The sequence below is a fragment of the Cibotium barometz genome, chromosome 32, assembly GCF_041138505.1.
Source record: "Cibotium barometz isolate CiBa-2024 chromosome 32, ASM4113850v1, whole genome shotgun sequence".
NCBI classification, from domain to species: domain Eukaryota; kingdom Viridiplantae; phylum Streptophyta; class Polypodiopsida; order Cyatheales; family Cibotiaceae; genus Cibotium; species Cibotium barometz.
In genome coordinates, this window is record NC_141077.1 from 33,098,050 (window position 1) to 33,109,920 (window position 11,871).

An 11,871-nucleotide genomic window follows, 5' to 3' on the forward strand; every position below is an offset into this window, starting at 1 on the left:
AGGGGAGTCTATTAGGTATTCGGAGCTTTATAAACTCATAATACAATTACTACACACACACCACAAAGAGCACAAACCACATGTAAAAAAATAGGAGATGAGCTTGTAATGTGTAAGATGACATACACAGAGAGAGATAACAAGAAATGTATGATTTGAAGACAGCTAAACAAATGCTTTAGCTACAAAACCAAAAGACCTTCGAACTGAACCATAGAGGCAGATGGCAGAAAAACCAGTGCTGGCCATAACTGAGAAGGTGTAATGTATCCCCCCATGGACCTTCCTCATGGGACGCTGTAATTTCACTCCTTTTTAATATATTTTCCTGTGTTTTTACGGAAAAAAAAATGTATGATTTGATGGGCAAGTTATTATATTGGGGCATCTATTCAAAGAGAGGCCATGATAAGTCTTTATGTAGATGTCCTATTCTAATGTTATTAATACATGCCTTTTATATGTTCCCGTAAAACTAATACTAAAACCTTCACATTTACTGCAAGGATCATGAGCGGGCGTTGTAATGAAGTCAGCCCATGATCTTCAAATTTTAAGACAATCAAAGTGTGCTTTCTTTACTCTGATCACGACTAAAATGATACATGAAATTAATATGCGTTGTCTTTTATGACGGTTGCAGACGGTTATGGTCGGAAGAGGTTAAATGGTACCGGTCGGTAGAGGCCACGATGTGTTCATGCGATTTGCTACCCCCAAAAAAAAAAACTAAAATAAAATTTCCTTTTAATACTACACACAAAATTTGCTCTTAAATAAAAATATGAGAATATATATTGAGTTACCTTACATCCTCCGCAAGTTTTTCCATATAAATAGTACCAACAACAAATAATCCTAGTTAGAATAATTTCAATCATATAATATACCCTCACATATCATTTATTTTATTATAATGAATATACTGAGACTCAATTTTAAAATATTGTAATGGGACTCAAACTTTACACTTTTATTATATTGAATATACTGAGATTCAAATCTATTCTATTATAATGACTATACTAGGACTCAAATTTGAAAAATTTATAAATGAACAATATAAGGATATTGAGAAAAGCTTACATTCTCTATTTTTTGTCATATTATCAATGAAAGGAGTGCTAGCTTGAAGCTCAAAGTTGTCTGCAAAGCTCACATTAGCAACAAACTCTCTAAACAAAACGTTCAAAACATTGCATAAGTTACTATGTATAATTCAAAGAAATATACGTTACACATTCTCCTTCTGGTATATCATTATAGCTCTTGCCTCATAAGAATGAATATCGTCTTGAAGATTGGGTGTTGGGTTTAAGACCATGACATGGCAAACGGCATAAAAGTTAAAACTAGACTTGTTTTTAACTTAATGCTCTCTAATGTTTTTATCATTAAAGATATTTTGTTTTTTTTTTCAAGCCGAGGTCAAAAATGAACAAGCTCGTCCTGAGACTCGAACAGAGAAATGCTTTTGTCATTAGCTTTGTCGTCTCCAATCTCAGAGATGGTTTCGCTACTTCCTTAGGGCATTGCCCCGGATCATTAAAGATATTCTGCATGGAGATCTTTTACATAATATTCATTCCAAGTGTGCATTGCATAGAAGCTCTAGAGAGATCTACCAAAAAAAAAACTTTTTGAGAAATAAAGCCACATAAATATATAATACAAATAGAAAGCCCCATGTAAAAAAGAGTATCACTTAGCAAAAATATCCACAAGTATAGTTCTTTTACCTCTCTAGAAGTTTCCTTAAAGAGTGAATGTAGGCTACAAGCCTCTATAAATTTAAAAAACAACAAAAAAGTGATAAACTATGCATTAAGTTTATTAAAGCATAATGCATATAATATATATATACATAGAGTTGAAGCATACAAATAGTGGTTAAAAAACCATTATTTCTTAATAATTTATATTTACATGAAGTGATGAGGTAGCATCCATGTTATCATTCGCTCCATCTACAAATTGAGTCATTTCTTATGCTTTTAATATCACCTCCTATCAAACACAAAATGTCTAATGATTTAGAAGTCCTTTAATTATAAATTTAAATATTAGTTTTGGAGATAACTTTTTTAATCATAAACATTACACTTACATTGTCCTTGATACTCTTCTTCTTACTATACTTTCTATTTAATTATTTACCTGAGACCCACCGTCTATAGATATCTTCCTACAACCAAACATATTCATCTTCAATGAACTTTAGAGTTACACTCTTAAGATGATGCTCACAAATAATTATCTTGATGTTTTCTTGGGCCTCCTTGTTATGGTGAAGATCTTTAGGAGTCTCAACTCCATTAAACCACCTCCGTACAAGGGAGTAGTTGCAAGTAAAATGGTATGTTGGTCCTTGAAGCACTTCTCTAATTATTATTTCCCATAGAGCTCGTTTTTGTCTCTACTCACCAATCTAGGTGTTTGAAACACCTCATCATATATAGGTGTAGGACTAACACCTGATACTTGACTGCTCTGCTGGTGAGAGAGCGTGAACAAGGAGGTTCCTTTTCTTTCCAAAGATCTTTAATCTCCCCATTGCCTATATAATATATGACATAGAAAACAATTTCAATAATAGATGTAAACTAACTACAAACACATTAGTATAAATAACTCTATATTTATAAGATTGTATCATGTAAGACAATTAACATATGTGTACCCTCTTTTGATCTTGGAGAGCTTTTCATATCGTATATCGTTGTGTTCAGCAAACCAAAGAATTTTTATCTTCATAGGCCATTTTCTTTGGAAAGGGCAGAAGTACGTGGCACTCGGTTGTCCACGTGTGCAAAGTAATATTTGGAAAGGGCAGAAGGCGCGCCTGCTGTGCAGACTGATGAGGAGTCGTACATGATTGAGTCACGAGTCACGGAATGAGGCTTTATATTATAAAAATTAGTCATGGGGGACGGCGAGCGTGGCTGCACGGGAAGCTTGTTCCCCTTCCCACACTCCCAATAGCTCTCTTTATATGGTTGTATTTGTTAGGGCCAACATCCTCCCTGTGTGGGTCTTCCTCAGCATGGATGCCCCCCCGCTAGACCCCCTCACATGGCGCAACCTCCCCTTCGATCTCTTCTCAAAAATAGTCTCTCGCCTCCCCGTCGCTTCTGTTTGTCGACTCCGATGCCTTTGCACAGCCCTCAACACCCTCCCTTCTCAACCCCTCTTCGATACGCTGCGCTCCCAGGCCCCTTTCCCCCCAAACACCCCTGCTTTCCTCAACTTCAAAGCACCCTCTCTACCTCAGGGACCTCAACACCCCCAAGAAATCATCTTCATCGACGGTCATGATCTACTCCACATCAAGTGGCACACCATCCCCCTCGACTTCCTGCCGTCCCATCATCACCTCACCTTGCGTGCTTCTTCTGGCGGTTTGCTGCTATTCTCTGAGAAGCAGAGCATCAAGGGAGGCTTCCCTTGGCCCTCCCCCAGTTCCCTTCTAGTCTGCAACCCCATCACCCGACAATGGAAGAAGCTTCCTCCGTCTCCTTCGATCCAAGAGGCTTGCCATCTAGACATCGACATCGATATCGATGTCAGCAGGAAGGGCAGCTACACTGTTGCCGTCGCTGGCTGGACTGCAGCAGACAAAATGCATGGAGTTATAGAGATTTACAGATCTGAGACAGATAGATGGATGCGGTTGTCCAGTCTCGCTAAACATAGCCATCAACACGAGCATGGAAGATGGATGATGGAATGCCTGCGTGCTCTAGCAGTAATGGATGGCAGGCTGTTTCTTTTACTGGGGTCTGCAAACAGCCCAATAAGAATGGAAGTGATGAATTTGAGTGAGGATCCAATATGCAGGGCATCCCAAGTGGTGGATGGGTTAGGGGTATGGTGGATAATAGACAGTGTGGCCAAGAGCCAGGATGGCTTGGTGATTGTGGGAAGGAAGCTGAGGGGTAGAGCCTTCCATGTGTGGCTGTGGAAGGAGGGCCAAGGTGAAAACCCATGGCTTGTCGTGGGCAGGCTTGAAAATGAGAAAATAAGCTCCACTCTCTTCGCCCAAGTGGCCTATGCCGGAGGGGTAGTCTGTGTTTCTGCAGAAAGAGACAAGCTGCAAGCCCTCCACGACATGAAGGAGAGGTCTTCTTGGTGCTCTGTAGACCTACCTCGTGATGATAAGTATTGGGCTGGCTTGTGTTTGCTGCCTTTTGCTCCAAGCTTCTTCCCTTTGAGTTGTTAGGAGGCCGTCTCTTGCTGTCCAGGGGATACAGTCTCTAAGGGGAAAAGTATGGTTTATATAATATAATCGCCATTTTGTTTGGGAATTCTCTTTCCATTTTTCGTGTGTGATGATTTCTAATTATATCTTTTTTATTTTATTTATTTTAGGTATATGGAGATCAGCAATGGACAGAAACTTAAAAAAATGTCAAATTTGGTTAGGCTGTTGTCTACAATCATGTCAACACCTACAACCCTTGGGAAGTTTTCACCGTCTAAGTAGAAATTTAATTTTGTTGCTTCCACAAACAGAGCAAGCTGTTATATATATATATATTGTCCCTTACGCTACGAAGAGTAACCTCACCCGTCTTCTACGGGTATGAGCCTACCCCTCGTCGAACCTCCAAACTGGGTACCCAATCAGGCCTTACCATGCTTCCACTTAGTAGCCCCCATGAAACTCTTCCTTTATATAATATAGAGATTGCTTGTATTATTTTCTAGAGTAACTCAAAGCTATGTGTACTTCAAGCTATTGCTTTGCTAAACATTTGTAGATTTAATCAAATTGTTCATTAAAAAAACTTGCTTATTGGAAGCACTACACACACGTTCTTCCATAGATACTCATCATATAACTAAACATGTCCTACATGTGGTGGAGGGAATGAAAATGGTCGATCCTTTTGAATTCAAAAGTTGCCAATTGCACTCACTCACCCCTTTAAATTTTGCAACCTCATAAGAAGACATTGTGAAGGGCCTTTCATCCACATTCAGAGTAAGGAGTGCTTCCAAGGAGACACATTTAAGTCACCTTGTATTTGGTGTCACCTAAGTGACCTAAACAATGAAGTGTGTATCACATATCTTAAAGCCCAAAGGCCAATGGTAGTGGATAGACCAATGAGGTGCTTCTCACATACCTTTAAAGTGCGATCTGATAGTGGTGAATACTAATGCTAACATGCCACCATCCTAAAAACATAGATTTTCAATTGCCCCTTGTGATTGTATGAAAGCACAAATTGTGATGCACACATAAATGCAAGGTCTTCTACGAGCATGACTAGGCTTAAATGCAAATAAACAATAGATGATAATAGAATGGGTGAATGCTTAGAGAGGTTCTGTACTCCTCTTCTTTAATCCCTAGTGTCGTGGGGCGTTGGATCGAGCTCGAGCTCTATCTCCTTGGGTAGTGCCCTCTCATCTCACACACACACACACTCTCTCTGGTCTCTTAGGATAGTTTCCTACGACGTTAAAAAGTTCTCCTCTCTTCTTCTTCTCTCACACAAGCACACTAGCATAGATTAAGATACGACGATGATATGATTAGCGAGAGGGTTAACAAGACCAAGTCTCAAATTTCTAAACAGGAGTATCCTTTGCATTATGAGAGAAATTCATATTCAAGGCCATGTTGAACATTTAAAATAAGGTAAATCTCTTAAAAAAAATAATTAGGATAAAGGTGTTATTTTGGATGTAATACCAAGTGTATATGCATTTGCACATACATACTTGCATGTGCAGGAGAGCCTGGGCAAAGTTGTAAGCTCAAAGCTTGTAACCAGCTTGGCAAAAGCCTACAGCACCAACTACTGCTCGCAAAATGATTCGTGCGCAGTCCATGTTGCCTCTATGCTCCCAGATTTTGCAAGGCACATGTTGAATGACACATGGAACCATATGCACAAAACATGGTAAGCCATGAAACTGAGCACTACCCTTGTCAAATCTACTTACTTTCAACTCTTTCAAGTACTACTGCATGATTAAATCTCAAGTAAAGTCTCTTACCACGTCATAGGCATAGGTGTTGATGCCATCAAAGCTTTTTACAGTACCTGTCAGTTCATTTGTAGAGCTCATTTCGGCTTTAAGGTTTGCAAGGTTATGGCATACTTAAGGCCACATCATTTCTATAGGCGATTGGGTTCACTGGTGACTTCTATGTGCATAAATTTATCCATTAGTTCAGATCCACTAACCAATTGCTCAATGGGGCCTTTCAAAAGTGTACTCACATAGAAAGGAAATGGTGGAGAGAGTTGAGGCAAGATTATTAAGCAAATAAGGTTTGTGCATGATATGGAGATGAGAGGAGATAGTAGCATAGATACAGCTTGTGCAGGAGAGGATGGAAGGACGAGAAAGAGTAGCAACACTGTATTTTAAGTTCAGAGGATTACGTGATGATCAACCCCACATTAACCCATGGTTAGCCCAAGAAGAAGGCTGCCATGAAAACTCACCAACCCATTGTTACAAAATTTATTGGGAGCAAACACAACGTACTCAAGTGTCCACAAATCTGACAAATAGACCCTAAACTACACTAGTGGAATTTTCAATTCTAACAGCTAAACTTCAGCTTTTCCTTCAATTCCACCATTTACCGTTGTAACAAACCGCACCGCACTGCACCACCACGCAAGCAGACCCTCTTGCATGCCTCTACTCTTTTTTCTTCTATGAAGTGAAGAGAGGACTGAAATGAGCATTGTGAAAATTCCTCAATTGACAGGTACTTCTACAATCTTCTATCAAAATATCATCCATCAATTAACAACGCCCTGGCCCTCTGTATTGTTTTAAAACTTTGACCACACCAGTTTTGTTTTTAGCATCAAAACCCAAACAACCAAACCTGGAGAAATGCCACGAAATGCCACAAAACGAATTTTTATAAAACTCTCACTACTTGAAATATTAACGACCATTTTGTAGATGTATCCCCCATTTTTATTTTGTTTTTAACATGCTAAGCAGGGTGGCATCCATAAGAAAATATCTTCTCCAAATATTACAAACAAGTTGACGTCCACATGTGTGCTCTCAACCCTTAATATGCAGTGCAACGTTAAGGAAGAAAAAAAACTTGACGGAAGGGCATATTTTGTATTAGCTTGATGCAAGAGACTTTCATACAAATCAAAAGTCTCAGGTCATATCCCAAGCTTCACAAAAAACAAAAATGTGACCTTGACTCCATGACAAAGCTTTAAATCAACTCAATCATGCATAGCATAAACTATGTGCCATAACACCCCGCTCACAGCATCAGTGCCAGAGAGTAGGTGCAGGTTCATGCATAAAGATATGTTACCGTAGAAGATAAATCATAATAGATAAACCATCGAACTGAGTTTCTGACAAATCTTCGTAGATTAACCATCAAGCTAAGTTTTTGTTACTTCACCAAACTCAACCGTGATAAAGCGTAGCACTATAGAGAATCTCTCTCTCTCTCGCTCTCTCTTCGGATAGATCATATTTGGTCTCTTGGGATTGTTCCTACAATGTTAAAAAGAAGCTGCTTCTCTCTCTCTCACCCTCACCCTCACCCTCACCCTCACCCACCCTCACGCGCACACACAGAGAGAGAGAGATAGCAATCACTAATCACAACTACTCTAGTCACTAAGACAACATTAACAGCAGTGCACGAATTCTAGATGTTTGGGCAGCACGTGCACCTCAAAGGATGAATACCAGCTGGTTAAGGTAAACTTCTAAAATTTCACTATAATGGGATTCCACCTTGAACTGGGGTCATAGATCTCATTACAAGCCAAGTTCCTATACATAATAATTTGCAGATATTGATTTTGCCCTGCAATTACAAAATACTCCAAGTAGCATGTAGACGCATACAGCAGACAAACACTTCTTAACTTTCCAAGACCCTTTCACGATACATTACAGTCGCAAAAAGACCACGACAGAATATGTCCGCCACATTCAATTACCATGCATAGCGTAAGATATGGTAGTGAAGAGAATCAGAAAGATAGAAACGCAAGGAGCCAACCCCCAGACTCAAAGAGCAGTCTTCCATTCTTAAGCTGCAACTGATGCCCAAAGCAGGTAGAGTTGCGCATCACCCTGGAAGCTGCAGTAACACCAGAGTAACCATTTTCCCATGACAAATAAAAAAGTTGAGCAAAAATGCCAATCACTCTGGTCATTAAGTTGCCTGACTTGTTAAAGGGGAGGAGTTTACCAAATTGTTCTTCTCTGGATTGGCAATATCCACACCACCTGCATGTTCTGCAAACTCAGCCCGAGACATGTGCTTGCCATGGCACGCGCACACAATTCTTAATTGGCTGCGGCTAAACCTGTACAACACACCACCAACAGTTCGACCATTTGGCCCTGTAGTATAGACCCAGGGTAAGTCTGGAGGTGAACCTGTGCCCCCGAACTTCAACCCTGGCGCTATTCCCCGTTGCAGATTTGCCATCTCTTCACCCAACCCATCTGATATAGAGAGATTGTCTGTACTTCCCTGATGGAACTGCCCCCCAAGAGCTCTTCTAAAATCTTCTTGACCAAGGTTGCTCAGTTCGGTACTGTTCCTTTGATGTCCCTGCTGCACTGCCACACTGTCTACCTTCCCTCCAGATTTTGGCTGTTCCTGCCGTCCACTGTCCTCTTTCATGCCACTAGATGGTGGCCTTAGAGCACCTGGTAAACCCTGGGCTGCCTGCACCGATGCTGCAAATCCAGGAAAATTATTTATACCACCTTGCTCTTTGAAGGAGCGGAGCTCCCCAGGATCTGACAATGTATGCTGAGAACCAAAATGGGCCATGGCAGGAACGGGGAGAGATGACAGTAACGATAAATCAGGTGCTTGGTGTAACTGGGAAATTGCTACGGCTGGATCTTGAGTGCCGTTATGAGCCACAGCTCTAAATAATGGATGGCTTCCAAGTGCAGAAGTATCAACTGTCAATGACACATTTTGCCCGCCAGCCCCATTCTCATGCACCTTTGTCCCTGTTAAGAGAAGGTGATGTCATACATTTAACCAGTAACCACATCGCAAAATCATGCATGGTACACCAAGATGGAAACCAACCTTGAGCGTAGAACACAAAGCACTTTGAAGGCTTCAAGCATGTGAATTTACAAGAAGTTCAGTATATATGGCTTACCTTGAAGTCTGCTGTTAACATCCTCAACGACCCCCATTGAGTTTCTGCTGTAAACAGCTCCATTGTTTGCATTGCTAAAGGGAGAAACAACTGGAGGCCGCAATGCCTGCATCCAGGATGTCCCTTCTAATGAAGGGAATTGAGGAGGTGGATACTCAAGCCCAGGTGTTGGCTGGAATGCACTGCTGGCCACTGGCCGCATAGAATTTTGCTCCTGGCCATCTGATCCTGGAGGCACATACTGCATCAGGTAGGGAAAGCTCAAACCAACTGGAAATGGCATACCAGGGGCATTAGGTACAGACACAGGGACAGAGTATGGCATTGTCACAACAGAAAAGGGCGACACAGAGTAGGGGAGAGCAGCACTGCTTGCGGCTGGGAGAAAGGGAGCAGCCGTGGATGCGAGAAGACTCTTGTCACTCCCTGTCATTTCAGGAGGTGCACTTGAGGCTTCACCAATTCCACCACGGCTTTTCTCCTCCTTTTTTTCAGTACCATCTGTGCTAGTGGAGCTGGTCTCAGAAGGAACTTTTTCCCTCTCCCTTCGTAAAGGAGAGCCTGTCTTCTCTCCTTTCCTCCCAATTGAGAGAGCAGATAATTGCCCTTCTTGCGGGTTGTTGGGTCCCTTCAAAGCATTATCTCTACCTTGTGATTGCATATTTACAGCGGCATGTGATTGAATTGTACTGAAACTCCATGTATTGTCATCAGCTCGATTGAACTCTTTCTTGCCCATATCTTGAGCCTGAAGCTGAGGCATAAAATTCACTTCAACACCCTTGGAATCATCACCTGTGCCTGTGCTCTCATTATCATTATGATCAATACCAGCGCTCTCATTTCCATCAGTTTCATAGCCCTTCTCAGTGTCAACACTTTCCTGCTGTTTATCTTGCCTGGCATCTTGCTGAAGTTGTTCACCTGGTTCGTTTCCTGGCAGAGGGAATAACGCTTTGTCCACATCTAGAGCTGAGACGCTGGCATCTAATCCACGCACCCAGGTGTTGCTCCCCGGCCTGCGGAACCCTACAGACAATCCACAAAATTAGCTCATGTACAGAAGCACGATATAGTGAACTGGGCTTGAAGGTGGTGAAAAAAGCATGCTCTTACCATGGGTCCCAGCCTTTTCCTCGTCTTTCTTGCCCTTCTTTTGATGCTTTTGCTCTTCAATCAAGTGCTTCCTCTTCTTTCGTGCTTCTTGAAACTTCCTGTGCTGCTCCAACCCGTCCTGCGGGTGCACAGCTGCCTCATCTCCATCCCAATGGCCGAGGGCTTCTCCCGAGTGAGGCGAACCCGAAGCGGACCCAAGTTTGAAAGCATCCACAAATTGAAGAGGCATAGTGTGGGCAGGTGACTGACCCCTGGTGCTTGTTACCCCCGAGGAAACCTGAATCTCCTTAAAGAGAAAAGGGTTTCCTTTTCCATCCATGTTAGAAACCAAGTCCATCTGCTGGCCAGACTTCTCCTGGGCAGCAGCAGCATGGGACCCCATGCTACCAGAACCGGCAGCTGTAGATTTCTCCTTCTCCTTCTGCAGGTTGAAGCTGCTGCTCCCATCAAGAAGCCTGCCCGTTTCATCCTGCTCATCTAGCCGTCCCTCAAGAAACTTCTTCAGGGCAGCATCAAGGCCACTGGCTTTACCGGAAGGCTTAGGCTTTCCGGGAGGGTTTGTGCCATTACCACCACCGGCTGCAGCAGGTTCGCCGGTAAGATCTGCTGAAGCGGTGGAGGGGGCAAGCCCGTCTGAAGCTTTCCACTTGGGTCTGGGGTCACCAGAGGATAGGCCCAAGCCTAAGCTCAGCTCAAGCCCACTTTCGTCCGGAAACTCTTCAGAGAGGCGGAGGTTGTCTCTATTTCCGTCCATCGCTGTTTAGGGCACTTTCAGAGCGAGTCCTGCCTTTCACACAAGGACCCCGTCCGGGCAGCTGAATTCCATGTCCAGGGCCACGGCCATGGCAAGTGGAAGGCGAGAAGCTTGGATCTGTTAAGAACACACGAAAACTCACATGGTTATACAAAACCCTGACTCTGATCTACTACAGCTTCCCTTGCGTCCGAATGCAAGGGAGATACTGTGATACCAGGAGGCGGCTTCAGATAGAAAGAGAGAAACACACACACACACACACACACAAAAAGAGAGAGAGAGAGAGTGCATGTATGGTCCACAGCTGCGAAGCTTCCCGGAACTGGGCGAGGAGGAATCCAAAAGATGAGAGAGGAGAGAGAAATTGTGTGCAACGTGCAAAACCGGCTCTTGCGTCATCCTGAGCTGAGTGCGAGCACGTTTTCACAGCTAAACAGCCATGTCAGCAGAAAGTCGGCCACGCAGCGAACGAGGATTGCTTATTTTCTCAAAGCTCACTTGTCAATGGACATCCTTAAGCTTGACATCTTATTTTTTTCCCTACAATTTGCAAATTTTTTCCCTACATATATATATGTGTGTATATATATGTATATATATATATACATACACACACATATATATAAACATATAAATATATATATATATATGTATGTATACATATGTATATATGTACATATGTATAAATACACATACATATATGTGTATGTGTATGTATGTGTACATATGTATATATGCATATATATATGTACATATGTATATGTATATACATATACATATACATATACATATGTACATATATATATGTATATGTATATATGCATATGTACATGTACATATACA

General features: G+C 41.9%; 2 protein-coding genes across 3 annotated transcripts; one reads left to right on the forward strand and one right to left on the reverse strand.

The window, feature by feature from the left end:
- The first annotated feature begins 2,964 nt into the window (after positions 1-2,964).
- Positions 2,965-4,769, forward strand: LOC147620103 (F-box/kelch-repeat protein At5g15710-like). Its single transcript, XM_086772279.1, has 2 exons — positions 2,965-4,265; positions 4,369-4,769. Exon 1 carries the CDS (start codon positions 2,993-2,995, stop codon positions 4,217-4,219), a length of 1,227 nt encoding a protein of 408 aa, XP_086628405.1. The 5' UTR covers positions 2,965-2,992; the 3' UTR covers positions 4,220-4,265; positions 4,369-4,769.
- A 2,942-nt stretch (positions 4,770-7,711) lies between these two features.
- On the reverse strand, positions 7,712-11,368 carry LOC147620104 (uncharacterized). Of its 2 annotated transcripts, XM_086772282.1 has the most exons (4): positions 10,272-11,368; positions 9,156-10,184; positions 8,216-8,997; positions 7,712-8,104 (listed from the first exon to the last, which is right to left on the reverse strand). In XM_086772282.1, the coding sequence occupies exons 1-4, from the start codon at positions 11,023-11,025 to the stop codon at positions 8,093-8,095; spliced, it is 2,577 nt and encodes an 858-aa protein (XP_086628408.1). In that variant the 5' UTR covers positions 11,026-11,368; the 3' UTR covers positions 7,712-8,092. The 2 variants fall into 2 exon arrangements, with proteins under 2 accessions (XP_086628408.1, XP_086628406.1); XM_086772280.1 differs by having other exon boundaries at positions 7,968-8,997.
- Positions 11,369-11,871: the final 503 nt, after the last annotated feature.

Bases quoted from the DNA above. Each gene is read 5' to 3' on its own strand.
- LOC147620103 (XM_086772279.1), top strand. From the start codon at position 2,993: ATGGTTGTATTTGTTAGGGCCAACATCCTCCCTGTGTGGGTCTTCCTC.
- LOC147620104 (XM_086772280.1), bottom strand. From the start codon at position 11,025: ATGGACGGAAATAGAGACAACCTCCGCCTCTCTGAAGAGTTTCCGGAC. The intron at 10,185-10,271 runs GTAAGAGCATGC...GATTGTCTGTAG, and splicing joins GGAAAAGGCTGGGACCCATG to GGTTCCGCAGGCCGGGGAGC. The intron at 8,998-9,155 runs GTAAGCCATATA...TTCTCTTAACAG, and splicing joins TGTTAACAGCAGACTTCAAG to GGACAAAGGTGCATGAGAAT.